Consider the following 18,803-nt stretch of genomic DNA (forward strand, 5'->3'; position numbering starts at 1 on the left):
TGGGGGGGGGGGGGTGGAATCTTGAGGCCCCCTTATTAAAGGGGGGCTTCCAGATCCCTATAAGCCCCCCCACCCGCAGACCCCTAAAACCACAGGGCCAGGGTTGTGGGGAAGAGGCCCTTGTCCCCCATTGGCCATTCCTGCTTGCTTGGGTAAGGGTCTGGTAGGGATTTTGGGAAACCCACCCCATTTTGGGAACCCCACCCCGTTTTTTTTTCTTAATTCTGCTATAGGGTTCCCCTTAACCACTTCAATGCACTGTATTATATACTCTGCCATGACTGCACTGTGTGTGTGTGTACGCCACTAACTAACCTGCTTAATCTAGTTCAACTTTCAATCTCCACTATCGCACTACATACAGCCGCCATGTAAGAAGCCTTATATAGTGTGGGGCGTGGCCCCCTGAGCCATGATTGGCTCTCACAGCAGACCGCACTGTGATTGGCAAAAGCATGCAGGTCAGGTGCATTGCTTTGGCCAATCGGCAGCCGTCAATGCACTGCCATCTCGCAGTGCATTATGGGGCACTCCGGGGCACTCGAATTTCCCGCGAGGGCCCCATATGTTTGGTTAGTTTGTGAACAAACGAACACGCGATGTTCGAGTCGAACTTACGTTTGATCCCTAAGTAGTATGGATTCTGAAAAAAGGGGACAGTTCAAAATTATGGCTGTACCAAAGTCCCATGGATATTGAAAATATAGAGGATGTCTTCTACAGACAGTAAGCTAGCTTGGCCATCTGGAGTGCAACACGTAATATGGCCATATTGGCACATGACTCATCAAAGGTGGCGGCAGGAGTGGACTGACAACTCATGGGGCCCCCGGGCAATAGAAGATTATGGGGCCCCCGGGCTTACAGATGGCCACCACGCTAGGAGGCAGGGCAGCTAAAATCAAAAGCATGTCGGTTTCGGACATATCAGGGACAGATTTTTACATACTGTCCCTGGTTTTATTGAACCTGGCAACCCTGATGGGGCCCCCTAGTGGCATGGGGCCCTCGGGCAGTGCCCGAGAGACCCAATGGTCAGTCCGCCCCTGGGTGGCGGTATGTGTACCACAGCCACAATGTTACGTTGTTAAATGTTCTTGTGGCCATCTTAAGTAAGGGCAGATGATACATGTAGTATTTACTTCCTGGAATCTGTCTGCCCTTAGCTGAGGCACGCAGGCAGGAGGGTGTATTTAGCTGAGAAAGCCCCTCCTCCTCTACATGTCCTGTGTGTGGGTGTGTGTGTGCTCTGGATATGCATGCAAGTTTGCCTTCTTGTGTGTGCAAATCCTACCCACTCCACCCAGAACTGATAAAAATGAATTTTGGTTGGAGCTGGTGATGATCTTTCTGTTTTCCTTCCTACAGAGCACGCTGGGGAGCATGATGAGTATTTACAGCGAGGCCGGAGACTTTGGGAACATCATAGTAACTGGAGAAATCGTCTTCTCCATGAAATATGACGGAAAGACGCAGATCCTCAGCGTTGTGGTGAAGGAGTGCCGCAACTTGGCCCACGGAGATGACGTAAAGAGACGCTCCAACCCGTAATTCACTTTCTTTGTTTTATGTTCAGTTTTTTCCATCGAGCATCAAAGCTTCTCCTTTTATTGTTAGTTTTTACAGTATGCTGAACAGAGATGAGAGCCATACATATCTGCCTCAAGGGAATCCAATCTTACTGGACTTGTAACTAGGGTTGCACCAATACCACTTTTTTAAGACCGAGTACAAGTACCAGTACTCGCCGATTCCGATTACCGATAGCTGGTAAATGACAGAATTACTGGCCCCTTCCTCCTCTCTCCATCCTGAAAGAGTTGGGGAGGAGGCAGGGGGACACGGAGGATAACACAAAGGGGGGACCCAAAGGACGAAATAGATCCGGGACTCGGAGGAGGACACAGGGAGCACAGAGGGGGACAGCCAGTGGTGATAGGTGTGGCGGTGGGGGCAGTTACAAGCACCGATCTTCCTGACAGCCACAGGAGGGAAAGTTATACAGGGAGATCTGTGCATTTATTGTAACTCCCCCACCACCGCATTGATCACCTCTGAGGCTGCCTAAGTATCGGGTCAAGCATTCAAAGCATTTGCAAGTACTCATGCAAATACTCCGGTATCTGTGCAACTTTACTTGTAAACAGTAGCGGGACAGTAAAACATAATCACAGGGTAAAGTTTACACTTGCAGATTGGGGGCAGTAAAACAGGCCCATTGAACCATGACTGAAACAGTAATTCCCCCATCACAGTGTCCCCCTTCCATCAGGTATCCCCATGACAGTGTCCCCCTTCCATCAGGTATCCCCATGACAGTGTCCCCCTTCCATCATATGTCCCCATCAAGTGTCCACCTTCCATCAAGTGTCCCCATCACAGTGTCCCCCTTCCATCAAGTGTCCCCATCAGTGTCCCCCTTCCATCATGTGTCCCCATCACAGTGTCCCCCTTCCATCATGTGTCCCCATCACAGTGTCCCCCTTCCATCATGTGTCCCCATCACAGTGTCCCCCTTCCATCATGTGTCCCCATCACAGTGTCCCCCTTCCATCATGTGTCCTCATCACAGTGTCCCCCTTCCATCAAGTGTCCCCATCACAGTGTCCCCCTTCCATCAAGTGTCCCCATCACAGTGTCCCCCTTCCATCAAGTGTCCCCATCACAGTGTCCCCCTTCCATCAAGTGTCCCCATCACAGTGTCCCCCTTCCATCAAGTGTCCCCATCACAGTGTCCCCCTTCCATCAAGTGTCCCCATCACAGTGTCCCCCTTCCATCAAGTGTCCCAATCACAGTGTCCCCCTTTCATCAGGTGTACCAATCACAGTGCCCCCCTTCCATCAGGTGTCCTCATCACAGTGGCCTCTTCTATTAGATGTCCCCAGCACAGTGTCCCCTTCCAATAGGTGTTCCCATCAGTTTCCTCTTCCATCAAGTATCCCCATTACAGTGCCGCCCTTCATCCAATGTCCCCATCACAGTGCCCCCTTCCATCAGGTGTCCTTATCACAGTGGCCTCTTCCATCAGGTGTCCCTATCCATTAGATGTCCCCAACACAGTGTCCCCTTCTAATAGGTGTTCCCATCACAGTTTCCTCTTCCATCAAGTATCCCCATCACAGTTCCCTCTTCCATCAAGTATCCCCATCACAGTGCCCCCCTTCCATCCAATGTCCCCATTACAGTGCCCCCCTTCCATGAGGTGTCCCCATTACAGTGCCCCCCTTCCATGAGGTGTCCCCATCACCGTGCCTCCTTCCATCAGGTGTCCCCATCACCGTGCCCCCCTTCCATCAGGTGTCCCCATCACCGTGCCCCCCTTCCATCAGGTGTCCCCAATACCATGCCTCCTTCCATCAGGTGTCCCCATAGCAGTGTCCCTGTACCTTTTTTATGGGAAGGCAGAGGGTGGGAGCTGGCGGAGACTACAAGTCCACTTCTCTCATCCTGTGATGCTGAGTGTGGGGCATGCATCTGACATCATTGTTGTCAGGATGCTGGCGGTTCTAACAACCAATCACTACAAAGAAGGGGGAACCTGCGCTGGGGATTGGCTGGTTGGGCTGGCTCGCCGTCCAGATAGCACTGTTAATTTGGGTCTGGACCATGGGCCAATATTTACTGATGTTTGATGTAGAAGGAAAATATTGTGCCATGTTATTTAGAAAGTGTTGAGTTGTACATCTGCAATCCCTTCTTTTAGATACGTCAAGTCCTATCTCCTGCCTGACAAGTCCCGCCAAGGAAAACGCAAAACCACAATTAAACGGAACACCGTCAACCCTCTGTATGTTGAAACGTTACAGGTAAGTAGAATGATTTGATATAAACAAAAAACGATATTTTAACTAAAGTTGAACTCTGGACATCTTTAAAAAAGTAAAGATAAAATAGACTTTGTTTATTTGTCTCTAGTACATTGTCCCGGAATCAGTCCTGCTTTCCAGAACCTTGCAGCTCTCCGTCTGGCACCATGACCGCTTTGGGAGGAACACATTCCTCGGGGAGGTGAATCTGCCTCTGGACTCCTGGAACTTTGACAGTACGATGGACGAGTGTCTTCCTCTGCATGGCAAGGTGATTCTTCTCACATTTCTTTAATCTACGGCTTATTGCTGTCACTGGTTCCTAAGGAAGCCACGAGTGCTTGCACCCACTGCATCCCTAGGAACCACCAACATCACAGGGAATCTTCATCATGGGGAATTCCCACTGGTCATATTTGGGCAGTAATGTCATTACTATCCCTACCCCTTTTCTTTAAATTGTGGGATTCCCCTGTGACATCACTGGTCCCTAAGGAAGCCGAGAGTGCTTGCACCTGCGGGATCCCTAGGAACCACTGACCTCAGGGAATCCCCATCACAAGGAATTCCCACTGGCCATATTTAGGAAAGAATGTCACTACTATCTCCACCCCTTAATAGCAGGGATTCCCCTGTCATGTCACTGGTTTCTAAGGAAGCTGCGAGTGCCTGCACCTGTGGCATCCCTACGAACCACAGAGATCATAGGGAATCCCCACCAGGAGGAATTGCCACCGATCATTTTTGGGAAGTGATGTCACCGCTGTCATCACCACTTTGATTTAAAAGGGAAGGAATTCCCTGTGAGGTCACTGGTTGCTAAAGAAGCTGCAGGTACTTGCACTGGCGGCATCCCTAGAAACCACTAACATCAAAAGGAATGCCCATCATGAGGAATTCCCACTGCTTATATTTCAGCAGTGATGTGGCTGCAATCCCCATCCCTTTGCATTAAAGGAGCAGGGTTTCCCTTCTGGCGTCACTGGTTGCTAAGGAAGCTGCGGCTGCTTCCCTTCTGGCGTCACTGGTTGCTAAGGAAGCTGTGGCTGCTTCCCTTCTGGCGTCACTGGTTGCTAAGGAAGCTGCAGGTGCTTGCACCCACGGAATTCCTAGGAACCAGCAAAGTCATGTGTAATCCTTTTAAGTAAAGTGGCAGGGAATGCAGCGACATCACTCAAACCTTGGCCACCCATAGACAAATACAGTTTCTTTGGAAAAGTAAAAATATCTGAAAAGTGTGGCATGCATTTGTATTCAGCCCCCTTTACTCTCATACCCCTAACTAAAATCTAGTGGGACCAATTGCCTTCGGAAGTCACCTAATTTAGTATATAGAGTCCACCTGTGTGTAATTTCATCTCAGTATAAATACAGCTGTTTTGTGAAGCCCTCAGAGGTTTGTTGGTGAACAAATGGCATCACGAAGACCAAGGAACACACCAGACAGGTCAGGGATAGAGTTGTTGAGAAGTTTAAAGCAGGGTTAGGTTATAAAAAAATATCCCAAGCTTTGAACATCCCACGGAGCTTCTGTTCAATCCATCATCTGAAAATGGGAAAGAGTACGGCACAACTGCAAGCCTATCAAGACATGTCCGTCCACCTAAACTGACAGGCAGGACAAGGAGAGCATTTATCAGAGAAGCAGCCAAGAGGTCCATGGTATTTCTGGAGAAGCTGCAGAGATCCACAGATCAGGTGGGAGAATCTGTCCACAGGACAACTATTAGTCGTGTTCTCCACAAATCTGCCCTTTATGGAAGAGTGGCCAGAAGAAATTGAAAGAAAGCCATAAAAAGTCCCGTTTGCAGTTTGTGAGAAGCCATGTGGAGGACACGGCAAACACGTGGAAGAATGTGCTCTGGTCAGATGAAACCAAAATTTTATTTTTTGGCCTAAAAGCTATGTGTGGGGGAAAACGAACTGTACATCACCCTGAACATCCCCACCGTGAAACATGGTGGTGGCAGCATCATGTTGTGGGAATGCTTTTCTTCAGCAAGGACAAGGAAGCTGGTCAGAGTTGATGAGAAGATGGATGGGGCCAAATACAGGGAAATCTTAGAAGAAAACCTGTTAGAGTCTGCAAAAGACTTGAGACTGGAGCGGAGGTTCACCTTCCAGCAGGACAACGACCCTAAACATACAGCCAGAGCTAGAATGGAATGATTTACATCAAAGCATATTCATGTGTTAGAATGGCCCAGTCAAAGTCCAGACCTAAATCCAATTGAGAATCTGTGGCAAGACTTGATATTTGCTGATCACAGACGCTCTCCATCCAATCTGACAGAGCTTGAGATATTTTGCAAAGAAGAATGGGCAAAAATGTCCCTCTCTAGATGTGCAAAGCTGGTAGAGACATCCCCCAAAGAGACTGTAATTGCAGTGAAAGGGGGTTCTACAAAGTATTGACTCTGGGGGGCGCCATACAAATGCACTCCACATTTTTCACATATTTATTAATGAAAAAATGTTAAAAAAAACATTTTTAATTTTCCTTCCACTTTGTGTTGGTCTATCACATAACATCCCAATAAAATACATTTACATTTTTGGTTGTAACATGACAAATTGTGGAAAATTTCAAGGGGTATGAATACTTTGTCAAGGCACTGTAGATGGGGTGTGGGAGTGGTAAAGCCCACCCTCTTTGCCGCCACATACGTAAGTCGTGTTGATGGCGTATGTATGCAGTATCTATTCATTACCTCTCGTGTCATTTTTATTTTTTATACAGGGCAGTGCTGACGGTGCATCCAGCTACAAAGGGGAACTAGTTGTATCCTTAAAGTACGTCCCACCATCCAAGTCCACGACTGGAAGTGAGCGAAGAAAAAGTGGGTGACCCTTTCATTTCTGGAAATACTTTTTATATGCAAATGAAGCCTGCCTAGGAACGCCTACTCCTCAAGATTGACACCCACTCATTCAGGCATAACTCCTCCCAAGATCCAGCCCCCTGCTTGCATCAGTACTGAGGGCTCTTGAGAGGAGTGCTGAGGCCGGGGGTTGTGATATTTTCAGGAAGCTATGTATAACCCTTTCATGCCTAAGCCTATTAATGACATTTGGTGTTTACAAGTTAAAATCCATATTTTTGGCTAGAAAATTACTTAGAACCCCCAAACATTATATATATAGTTTTAGCAGAGAATCTAGAGAATAAAATGGCGATTTTTGCAATATTTTATGTCACACGGTATTTGTGCGGCGGTGTTTTAAACACAACTTTTTGGGAAAAATTTACTTTTATGAATTTAAAAAAAATGAAAAAGTAAAATTAGCCCAATTTTTTAGCATAATGTGAAAGATGATGTTACGCCGAGTAAATAGATACCAAACATGTCACGCTTTATAATTGCGCGCATTAGTGGAATTGCGACAAACTACGGTACCTAAAAATCTCCATAGGCAACACTTTAAACTTTTTTACAGTTACCAGGTTAGAGTTACAGAGTAGGTCTAGTGATAGAATTATTGCTCTCGCTCTGACGACCACGGCGATACCTCACATGTGTGATTTGAACACCATTTTCATATGCGGGCGCGACTTCCGTATGCGTTTTCTTTGTTGCGCAAGCCCGCGGGGAGGGGGGGCGCTTTAAAAAAAAATATATTTATTATTATAAAAAAAATATATATATTTTTTTATAATATTAAATTGTGTAACTCTCCGAAAATGGCGATTCTGAATACTGTGTACTTTTTTAAATCCGACGCCATTGGCAGCCGAGAAACCCGGAAGTGACGTCATGACGTCGCTTCCGTGTTTTCAATGCGGAGACTGAATCAAAGCCGTTTACGGCTTAGTGTCAGTCTCCACCTGGACACAGAAGGCGGCGGATCGAGGATCGGGTCTCCCGGTGGGACGGGAGGCCCGGTCTAAACAACAGAATGATGCCTGCAGCCTGCGGCTGCAGGCATCATTCCGGTATAACCCCCCGAAAGCCGAGGACGCATATATGCGTTCCGTCGGTGTGAAAGGGATAAGCTATGCTGTGTATAAGCTTTGCTGGCCCCTCCCAGATTCCATGTTCTGCGTGATTTGCATGGAGAAGCACGGGGACCCAGTTATGATGTCGCTGGGTTCAAAATAAAGTTATAGAATGAAAATGGAAAGATTTTATTTTAAAATGTCATTAGCATGTTAACCACTTCACGCTCAGCCTATAGCAAAATAACGGCCGAGCGGTGGTTCAGTTATCCTGGCTTTACGTCATATGACGTCCAGAAGTATAATAGCTGCCGCACGCCCGTGGGGGCGCGCATCACTACACCGTTCTCGGTAAAGAGCCTCCAACAGAGGCTCCTTACCACGTGATCAGCCGTGTCCAGTCACGGTTGATCACGATGTAAACAGGAAGAGTCGTTGATCGGCTTTTCCTCACTCGTGTCTGACAGACACGAGTAGAGGAGAGCCAATCGGCGGCTCTCCTGACAGGGGGTCTGCGCTGATTTGTTTATCTGCGCAGCCCCCACTCAGATGCCCACACTGGACCAAAAGACTTGCAGCTGTAGTCCAAACCATATATATATTAAAGTGAACGTATTAATAGAAAAACAACAGGAATCCAAACACCAGCAAACAGCTAACATAAAGATATAAGTGAGCAATTAACCGAATGACAAAATGCCTTACCACTTAACTATAATACAACATATACAAGATCCCAGAGAGCAAGGATAACTTGCCACAAATTAGTGTCAGTGTAGAATTGTAGGTCTTGATAATTTGCTGCACATTTTCACTGGCAAGTTGTACATTTGCAGAGCACGTGAAGCATAAGTTCCAGTTGACCCTTTTCCAATTTGTAGCAAATTTGCATGGCAAGTCTCTAGCGAAAGTAAAGTTGCAATGGTGAGTCTACAGCAAGAGCTCTGCAAGTCTACAGCATGAAAATTCAGCCACAGGGACCCCTGTGGTGGGATGACTATTGAACAATGTAACTGAACCAGAACTTGCAGCAGACTTGCAGAATAATTGCAATCTATCAATTGTAAAGTTGTGTATTATCTTTATTTTTTTTAATTTTTTTTATCAAGGTAAGCCCGACGAAGCCGGAGAACTTCATGTCTGGGTCAAAGAGGCAAAAAACCTGACGGCAGCTAAGACGGGAGGAACATCCGACAGTTTTGTGAAGGGGTGAGAAATAATTACCGTATTTATCGCGGTATAACGCGCTCCTGCGTATACCGCGCACCCCTAAAATTGCCCCAAATCCTGTGGAAAAAAAGTTATTTTTTGTACTTACAGTTTTGGTGTCTTGCTCGGCGGCCTTGTCGGGTCCGGCGTTCGTCTGCGGCTTCGGGTGTCCTCTTCGTCGGGTCCGGCGTCCTTCTGCGGTTTCGGGTGTCCTCTTCGTCGGGTCCGGCGTCCTTCTACGGCGTCCTCGCGCCCTCCCCGCTCGTTTCCCGCGCCGAGTTTGAATACTGCGCCGACATATACAGAGGGCAGTACACTCGTGTATTGTCGGCAATGCTCGGCAACTCTCGCCCTGATGTCCTGTACGTCCAGGACGTGAGCGCGGAAGGAGCCGAGAATGCCCGACTATACCCGAGTGTACTGCGCTCGGTATATGTCGGCGCAGTATTCAAAACTTGGCGCGGGTATCGGCGTATACCGCACACCCACGATTTTGCTCTGATTTTCAGGGCAAAAAAGTGCGCGGTATACGCCGATAAATACGGTACCTTCAGCTATGGTATCCAAAGACAGGTCAGGGGATTATCCAAAAAAAAAAAAAGAATAGCAGCACCATGTGACCAGTTTGAAACTTTATTCCCGTGAGATTTGTGCACTGATACTATTCGGCAAAATGCCGGGACAGGGTCATCCTGTGCCCATGGCATAGATGCACAACTGCCCCCCCCTATCCGTCCGTCCGTACCCCCATTTATGATGTGCAAGCTTAGGGGATGCTGTGCCCTTATCACTACTCCTGTAAGCCTTGTAACAGAAGGAAGTTCATCCCAAAACTAAAGTAAACCATTGTGCCCAGGTAAGCCGCCCCTCCTGCCCCCGCTCCCCCTTGTCCCTGCCCTGCTATCCGGAACCACTGGCGGATCAAATGGTGTCCCCCTTGCTGACTACTGTAGTTCCTCCAGCTCACTCCTAGGGGTCTTGTATAAACTGTGCACTGAATGAATGTGACATTTATCTGCTCCGCTACACCAAAACTTGCCGTATTCTTTGTTTATAGTACTCTATAGTATGATCTAAGCACCATCTAGTGGAGCAGTGAGGTATCGCTGCAAACCTCATTGTGAAAGTAATCATTCCTAGAGCCATATTTCATGATTTAAAGGGGATGTAAAGGTACAATTTTTTTCTTAAATAGCTTCCTTTCCCTTAGTGCCGTCCTCCTTCACTTACCCTATCCTTCCATTTTGCTTTTAAATGTCCTTATTTCTTCTGAGAAATCCTCACTTCCTGTTCTTCTGTCTGTAACTCCACACAGTAATGCGAGGCTTTCTCCCTGGTGTGGTGTCATGCTCCCCCCCCCTGGACTACAGGAGAGTCAGGACGCCCACTAACACAGTTCCTTTCTCTATCTGCAACATAGACAGCGTCCTGACTCCCCTGTAGTCCAAGGGAGGGGGGTGAGCATGACACTCCACACCAGGGAGAAAGCCTCATATTACTGTGTGGAGTTACAGACAGAAGAACAGGAAGTGAGGATTTCTCAGAAGAAATAAGGACATTTAAAAGTAAAATGGAAGGATGAGGTAAGTGAAGGAGGACGGCACTGAGGTAAAGGAAGCTTTTTAGGAAAAACATTTTTTACCTTAACAACCCCCTTTAAAATCATGAACTATGGCTCTAGGAATGAATACAATTGGGTAGATTCACACACAGTGGCCTAAAATTAGGACGGCCTAGCCTACTTTTTTTAGGCTACACCGCCGAAAATTATTTAGGTTAGAAGTGATTCTCAAACCACTTACCTTCAAATTTTCGGCGGCGTAGCCTAAAACGACCGGGGTAAGCGCGCCTAATTCAAATGACTGGGAGGGGGCGTGTATTATTGAAATGAGGCTTGACCTCACGTTTTGTGACGTTTTTTACACTGCGCATGCGCCGGGCGACTAAGCTAAGCTAAGTAGGCCGTACGGGCCTATTGATTTCGACGCGTACGTAAACGACGTAAATCCCGATTCGCTGACGACTTGCGAAAACGACGTAAAAAATTTGAACCTTGCGGTGGGAACGGCGGCCATACTTAACATTGTTATTCCACCTCATAGGTGGAATAACTTTAGGTGGCCTATCGCGTACGGAAACAACGTAACTCGACGGTGTAGGCCCGGTGTACGCTCATAAATCGTCGGGAATCGGCGTATCCCCTCATTTACATAATCTAGGCCAGCCGCAATGGCAGCGCCATCTAGCGGCCAAAAAAAACATTGCAACCTAAGATAGAATGGCGCAAGCCAGCCTATCTTAGGTATGTTTAAGTGTATCTCTGTTTGAGAATACATTTAAACATAGGCCGGCTTAGATTCAGAGTTAGGTCGGCTTATCTGTAGATAAGCCGGCCTAACTCTTTGTGAATCTACCTATTTGTATAGTAAATATGCCAATTAAAAAAACATTTTTTTATAATTTTTTTCCCCTCAGTTTAGGCCGATATGTATTCTTCTACATATTTTTGGTAAAAAAAGACAATTGTCAAAGCAACGCAGTGCCAAATCGCAAAAAGTGGCCCGGTAATTTGGCAGCCAAATCTTCCAGGGCTGATGTGGTTAAATAAAAAACGAGACTTTACAAACACTTTAATACTGCTTTAAAGTGATGACATCACAGTGGTAAAAGTGCAATTGTTTCAGGGCGATGCAGGACCCCTTCATCACATGTCTAGTGAAGAGGTCCCAAAACACTCTACCTTTTTACCGCTGTGATGTGATCACTTTAATAAATGCTTGGGCATCATCTTGAAGATGCATGGTGTGCTGGCAAGATATCCTTTGACTTTTATACACAAGGTCCTCTTTCTTTTATAAAATAGATTTTCCATTGACTTTTGATGTTGAATTGAACTAAAATCTTTCCTTCGTTTGTTCCCCTACAGATACTTGCTACCAATCAAAGGTCGGAACACCAAGAGGAAGACACCAGTAGTCAAGAAGACCCTGAATCCTCACTACAATCACACGTTTGTCTATAATGGCGTCAGGCCTGACGATCTCCAGAATACGTGCCTGGAACTAACAGTCTGGGATCGGGAACCGCTGTCCAGTAATGATTTCCTTGGAGGAGTAAGACTGGGTCCTGGAACTGGTGAGTGGGGTCTCCAGTCTTGCCATCTAACAGCTTTACATGGGGCTTGATGACTGGAGAGTCCCAAGGGTGTATGAGCTGGAAAGGGAGGGGAAGGGTGTCCCTCATCTGACTTGTTAAGTTGTGGTCTTCTGGAGAACGGATCAAATTTAATGTCCTTTGGCTGGCCAAAGACCAGGCCACTTTTTGCTCTTCGGCACTGACAATTGCGCGGTCGTGCGACGTGGCTCCCAAACACAATTGACGTGCTTTTTTCCCACAAATAGAGCTTTCTGTTGGTGGTATCTGATCACCTCTGCGGTTTTTATTTTTTGCACTATAAACAAAAAAAGAGCAACAATTTAGCAAAAAAAGAAATATTTTTAAATTTTTGCTATAATAAATATCCCCAAAAAATTATCTAAAAAAAAAAAAAAAAAAATTTTCCTCGGTTTAGGCCGATACATATTTTTGGTTCAAAAAATCGCAATAAGCGTATATTGATTGGTTTGCGCAAAAGTTATAGCGTCTACAAAATAGGGAATAGATTTATGGCATTTTTATTATTATTATTTTTTTTTTTTTTACAAGTATTGGTGGCGATCAGCGATTTTTATCATGACTGCAACTTTATGGCGGACTCATCGGACACTTTTGACACATTTTTGGGATTATTATCATTTTTACAGCGATCAGTGCTATAAAAATGCACTGATTACTGTAAAAATGACACTGGCGGTAAAGGGGTTAACCACTAGGGGGCGCTGAAGGGGTTAAGTGGGTCCTAGGGTGTGATTCTAACTGTTAGGGGGAGGAGCTACCAGTGACACGTCGGCGATCACCGTCTCCGATCACAGGTGGATCCCCCTGTTCTGCCTTTTCCCGACCGCAATTGCGGGCCACCCGGGAACATTGAGTTCCCAGGACCCGCGGGCGCACTCACGAGGCACACGGCAGGCACCTCCGGCGGGAAAATTGTGTCAACGTATATCGTCGTGCGCTGGTCCTTAAGCGTTTAAGTTGTGGCGTTCTGGAGAACCTATCAAATGAATGTTTGTTCACAGCATAGTAGAACAGTGACACAGCGGGATGTTGTATGGTCTTCAGTGCACCATCTGCTGGTTGCAGCTGGTTAAAAATACATTTAAATATTGAGGGCCAGATCCTCAAAGCAGTTACGCTGGCGTATCTATTGATACGCCGCGTAACTGCTAGGTTGCTCCGGCGTATCTTTGTTTTGTATCCACAAAACAAGATACGCCTGAAGCTGGGCTAGATCCGACTGGCGTACGTCTTAGTACGCCGTCGGATCTAAGGTGCATATTTACGCTGGCCGCTAGGTGGCGCTTCCATCGATTTCCGCGTCGAGTATGCAAATTAGCTAGATGCGTGAATCCACAAACGTACGTCCGGCCGACGCATTTTTTTACGTCGTTTCCGTAAGGCTTTTTTCGGCATAAAGTTACCCCTGCTATATGAGGCGTACTCAATGTTAAGTATGGACGTCGTTCCCGCGTCGAATTTTGAAAATTTTACGTCGTTTGCGTAAGTCGTTCGCGAATAGGGCTTTGCGTAGAATTACGTTTACGTCGAAAGCATTGGCGTGTTGCGGGTTAATTTGGAGCATGCGCACTGGGATACCCCCACGGACGGCGCATGCGCTGTTAAAAAAAAACGTAATTTACATTGGGTCAAGACGTATTAACATTAAACACGCCCCATCTCATCCATTTGAATTGCGCGACCTTACGCCGGCAGATTTACGCTACGCCGCCGTAACTTTAGAGGCAAGTGCTTTGTGAATACAGCACTTGCCTCTCAAAGTTGCGGCGGCGTAGCGTTACTACGATACGCTACGCCTGCCGAAAATTACGTTCCGCTACGTGGATCTGGCCCTAAATATTCATTGACTAACGCAGGCCATACATGGGTTGAATTGCGAGCGATTTGTCAATCCCAAAATTAAAAATTTTGTGCGTTTTTTGTAATCGTAATCCGATGGTGTCGCCATTGATTTCGACATTCGACCAACCAAGCCTTCAATTTCACCTGAGGTTGTTACAGAAAAGAATATTCATGGCCCGGAACCCTCTCTTCTTTCCAGGTCACAGCTCATGTGTATTTCTTTTTCGATTATATTTCTCGCACGATTTTCCCATCATTTATTCGAAATTTGTGTTTTGTAAAAAAAAATCCAACATGGCCGATTACTCATATTCGATGGCCACATGAAAATCGGCCATTGCTGCGGCCCCACTAATGTTCGAAAATCGAACGAATATTCAAAGGTGCGATTTCATTCAGCATTCAACATGTGTATGGCCAGCCTTAGAAAGAAAAAATGTTTTTGTTTTCTGACCGGCGTTAACCAATTTTATACCATTTTCATTGGCTTGTCTTGCTCTAGGCTTATTCAATGGACAGCTGGTAGACTGGATGGACTCCACCGGAGAAGAGCTGAGCCTATGGAAGAAGATGGGGCAATATCCCGGCTCCTGGGCTGAAGGATCCTTGCCGCTCCGTCCCAGCATGGCCAGGTCAAAGTAGTCCACTGTACTGGGGGAGGAGTCTAGATTGGACAGACGTCCGCTCACGTTCAATAAACTGTACATTAAAGAAGGAGAAAAGTATTTTTAGTCCACCAATAATGTAAATTTTTTTGATTATTTATTTCCCTTGTTATAAGGTTTTAAATTATATTGGGACAATTTTCATTAAACATGATGGTGTATGGAATACTCGACTGGATCTGTTTTATAGAAACTTCGATGAATAAGCTCCGAAATGGTTCATTCTATGTTGTGACGTCTTATCATCCCAAGATTTATCCCTATTAGGCCTCGTACACATGACCGAACATGTCTGCTGAAACTGGTCCGTCGGACCAGTTTCCGCGGACATGTTCGGTCGTCTGTACAGTCGACCGGACAATTTTCCGGCGGATCGGACAGGTTTCCATCGGACAAATGTTTCTTAGCATGCGAAGAAACATGTCCGCTGGAAGCCTGTCCGTCGGACATGTTCGGTCGTCTGTACGACTCACCGGACATGTCCACTCGGCCGAAAGCCCTCACATGCGTCGAAGGGATTCGACGCATGTGTGGAAGCATTGACCTTCCAGGGTCGCGCACGTCACCACGTCATCGTCACGGCGACGGCGCGCCCACGTCACCGCGTTAGCTGTCTGCGGGAAATTTGGTCTGATGGTGTGTACAGCCATCAGACCAAAATCCGCCAGCGGACATGTCCTATGAAAACGGTCCCCGGACCGTTTTCATTGGACATGTCCCGTCGTGTGTACGAGGCCTTACACGTATCCAGTGTTGCCAACCTACCAGATTGAAATTTACTGGCACAGCCACGTTTTTACTGGCATTTCACAAAAGTTACTAAATTACATTTTTGGGTGCAAATTTCAGTATTTAGGCGACAAACAAGTACGCTAGGCAAATAGCAATGTGATTTAAGGTAGATATTATGGTAAAAAAAACATATTTTTGTTATTTTCAATTATAATAAGGGCAAATTATTTAGTCACATCACCCCCTACCTCCATCCCCCTCTGCCACCAACACCCCCTGCCTTCACCCCCCTCTGCGGTGGCACAATCTCCCCCAGGCCCCCTGCCTCCAAACCCCCCCAGCCTCCATCATCCCCTGCCTCTATCCCCCTCTGCGGTGCCACCAACAACCCCTGCCACCATCCCCCTCTACGGTGCCACCAACACCCCCTGCCTCCAATCACCCCCTGCCACTAACACCCCCTGCCTCAATCCCCCTCTGCGGTGCCACCGCAGCCACCATCACCCCCTGCCTCCAATCTCCATGCGCAGTTCCAAGCCGAACCGATCTCGGCTTATTTTACTGGCACATTCCTGCGACCACGGACATTTTTACGAACGGGAGAAAAAAGTGCCCGTTTTTACGAACTGTCCGTAAAAATACGGACGTTTGGCAACACTGCACGTATCTCTCTGTATATACACAAACTTGTCTTGTGATGAAGCTGTTCTTGTTTTGTTTCACAAATCGCCACTAAAATATATGACCGTTCTTTTTGTTAAAAAAAAATACATTATATATATATATATATATATATATATATATATATATATATATATATGTATATATACATACATACAACCGTTAAATGCGGGTTTGAAATTGTTGCCATATCAGCAGTTTGTTTTTTGATTTGTTTTTATATAGTGGTGTGTCCATAATATAATAATTTTTTGCAATTAGATCAGGCTGTAATAACAATGAATGTACAAGCAAATGAGGTGAAACAAATGTCAATGTAAAAATGGGAGACAAATAATTCCACAGTAGCGCACTAAGTTAATCAACAAATCTCCTAAATATTAGCATTATGAAATGATCAACATAAAACGCCCATACATAATAGTGTCCATATGGCATATCCAAAAAAAAAATTATATATATATATATATATATATATATATATATATATATATATATATATATATATATAAACCTATGCAAATCAATATGGTAATACAGTCCACCTTATGGTGGTCACCCATTGGCCAGCACATATATATATATATAATGTGATTCTGCTCTTCCAGGTATGGGGTGCGTGCCACCGGTGCACAAGTTGTGCTGGGCGGTGATTAGTCACTGTACCAGCCAATCAGTGGGTGCCAGCCAATGGATGACCTCCGGCACTTGCTGATCAGTGAGGAGGAAGACAGGCCAGAGCTCTGTCTCTAATCAACACAGAGCAGCACATCCTGTCAACATGGATGTGCTGGTTTTTGTTTCCCTGCTTAGGGAATAAAAACCAGCACAAACCCTTTGTGAAAGCACCATACATAAACACTGCTGATTGAGAGGTGAGTACCGATCAAAATAATTTTGATCGATCAAAAAAATGTACGATTTAATCGAGGAATTAATCGTTAATTTCCGCAGCCCTAAATAAAATATTTACAAAAATGTGAGGGTGTACTCACTTTTGTGAGATACTGTGTGTGTGTGTGTATGTATATATATATAATAATAATAATAATATGTGTGATTCTGCACAGCCGGCCCGCACTGTAGTAGTAAAGTTTACAGTGCGTGGTCGGGAAGTAGTTAAAGTGAAAGTACACAGTAACTAAGCACAACAAACCTAAAACGCTATTTAATAAAAAAAAATTATATTCACATATATTTGAGAACTCACGTTGAAAAACTACCCTCTAGCATTTTTAGCTGCAGCCAACTTGAGTAAGGGCAGAGGATTACCGTAGCATTTATAGTGGAACGTCGGATTGCGAGTAACGCGATTAACGAGCGTTTCGCAATACGAGCAATTATTTTTTTTTTTTAAATCCTGACTCGGTTTACGAGTGTTGGCTCATAAAACTAGCAGGATTCAAGCCTCTGCAGTGTGCAGTACCGCATTTGGCCAGAGGTGTGGGGGCTCCGGTGACACTCTGAGCCATTCGGAAAGACTCTTTTTCTGAGTGCAGCCAAACGATCTTTTCGAGTTTCTCCGGCTCCCCCCCCCCCCAACCTCTGGCCAGATGCGGCATTGCATGCTATATAAGTCACTGTGGAACAAATTATTTTCGTTTCTATTGACTTCTATGGGGAAACTCGCTTTGATATGCGAGTGCTTTTTGATTATAAGCATTCTCCTGGAATGGATTATGCCTCGTAATCCAAGGTTCCACTGGTACTTACTGGAATCTATCTGCCCTTACCTTAGGTATGCAAAAAGTAGGGTGTACTTAGCTGAGAAAGTCCATCTTCCACCTCCTCGAGCGGAAAGAGAAAAAAAGGCCAATAAAGACTCCTGGGATGTTTGACCTCATTTGGGCCTAGGCCAGAAATCAGGAGGCATTTGAAGAAATACAAAAAAACTATTAAATATAATATACTTTACTATGATGCTTCACTTCGTGCTTAGCAAAGTTTCTCCGACATGTAGCAAACACTACACATTTAAGTAAATGGGGAAGTGTCGCTAATGTCCCACAATCACGTGCAAAGTGGATCAGGCTTCGGAGGCAAGGGAGATCACACGCATGTCTAAGGGTAGGAAGACTGCTGAGTCTTGACCTGTAGAGTTTGCCGTCCTATATCGGACCGTTTATTTGAGCGGTTGTTTTTCTAACGTTCAGGTCTTTGCGTTCCTCGCTACACCCAATGGCATATACCAAGTTATATGTATTGTGTTGGGGAATAGAGTGTCTTCTTGATGCTGATTGGAACCCAAGAAGTGACTCGGAGAAGCTACAAAACCTCTTCAACATTACACAACCATTCCAGTTGAATGTGACTTAAAGGAACACTAAAGGTTCGTTTTTTATTAGATCAATTGATTGCTAAAAGCAAGAGCATTTAAATATCACTTACCTCGTTTTTCCTTTTGACTTCCAAAATAAAGTAATCCAGGTTTGAAAATGCCATTTCCTGTCTCTCCTCTTCTTGCTTTCCACCAGCATCTGAGCCGTTTTGCATGGTAGAAAGCAGAATTTGCTCACCCCCTCCCTATGACTACAGCCCTGCGTGAAGATGCTCTCTTATCCCTCACAGGCATGGAGGCTAAGCCTAATGGGAACTGTAGTTCCCATTAGACCGTGATGTAGCAAGAATGAATGTGCACCGCAAACCAGGAAGTCAGTGAGAATAACGATTCAGGAGTGCTGGAGGTGAATGAAATGACTCGATTTCAACAGGTATCAAACTAGTTATAATGCAAAACATTACTTTTTACTTTA

At 45.6% G+C, this 18,803-nt stretch overlaps 1 protein-coding gene across 1 annotated transcript in view; it reads left to right on the forward strand.

The window, feature by feature from the left end:
- Positions 1-14,803, forward strand: part of SYTL4 (synaptotagmin like 4) — a 90,481-nt gene extending 75,678 nt beyond the window's left edge. The window contains exons 11-17 of the mRNA XM_040325017.1: positions 1,369-1,547; positions 3,705-3,807; positions 3,917-4,078; positions 6,548-6,647; positions 8,854-8,953; positions 11,880-12,088; positions 14,475-14,803. Of these exons, the coding sequence (XP_040180951.1) occupies positions 1,369-1,547; positions 3,705-3,807; positions 3,917-4,078; positions 6,548-6,647; positions 8,854-8,953; positions 11,880-12,088; positions 14,475-14,614 (993 nt within the window). The 3' untranslated portion in view covers positions 14,615-14,803. The remainder of the gene's footprint in view (positions 1-1,368; positions 1,548-3,704; positions 3,808-3,916; positions 4,079-6,547; positions 6,648-8,853; positions 8,954-11,879; positions 12,089-14,474) is intronic.
- The last annotated feature ends 4,000 nt before the right edge of the window (positions 14,804-18,803 follow it).

The sequence above is a fragment of the Rana temporaria genome, chromosome 9, assembly GCF_905171775.1.
Source record: "Rana temporaria chromosome 9, aRanTem1.1, whole genome shotgun sequence".
NCBI classification, from domain to species: Eukaryota; Metazoa; Chordata; class Amphibia; order Anura; family Ranidae; genus Rana; species Rana temporaria.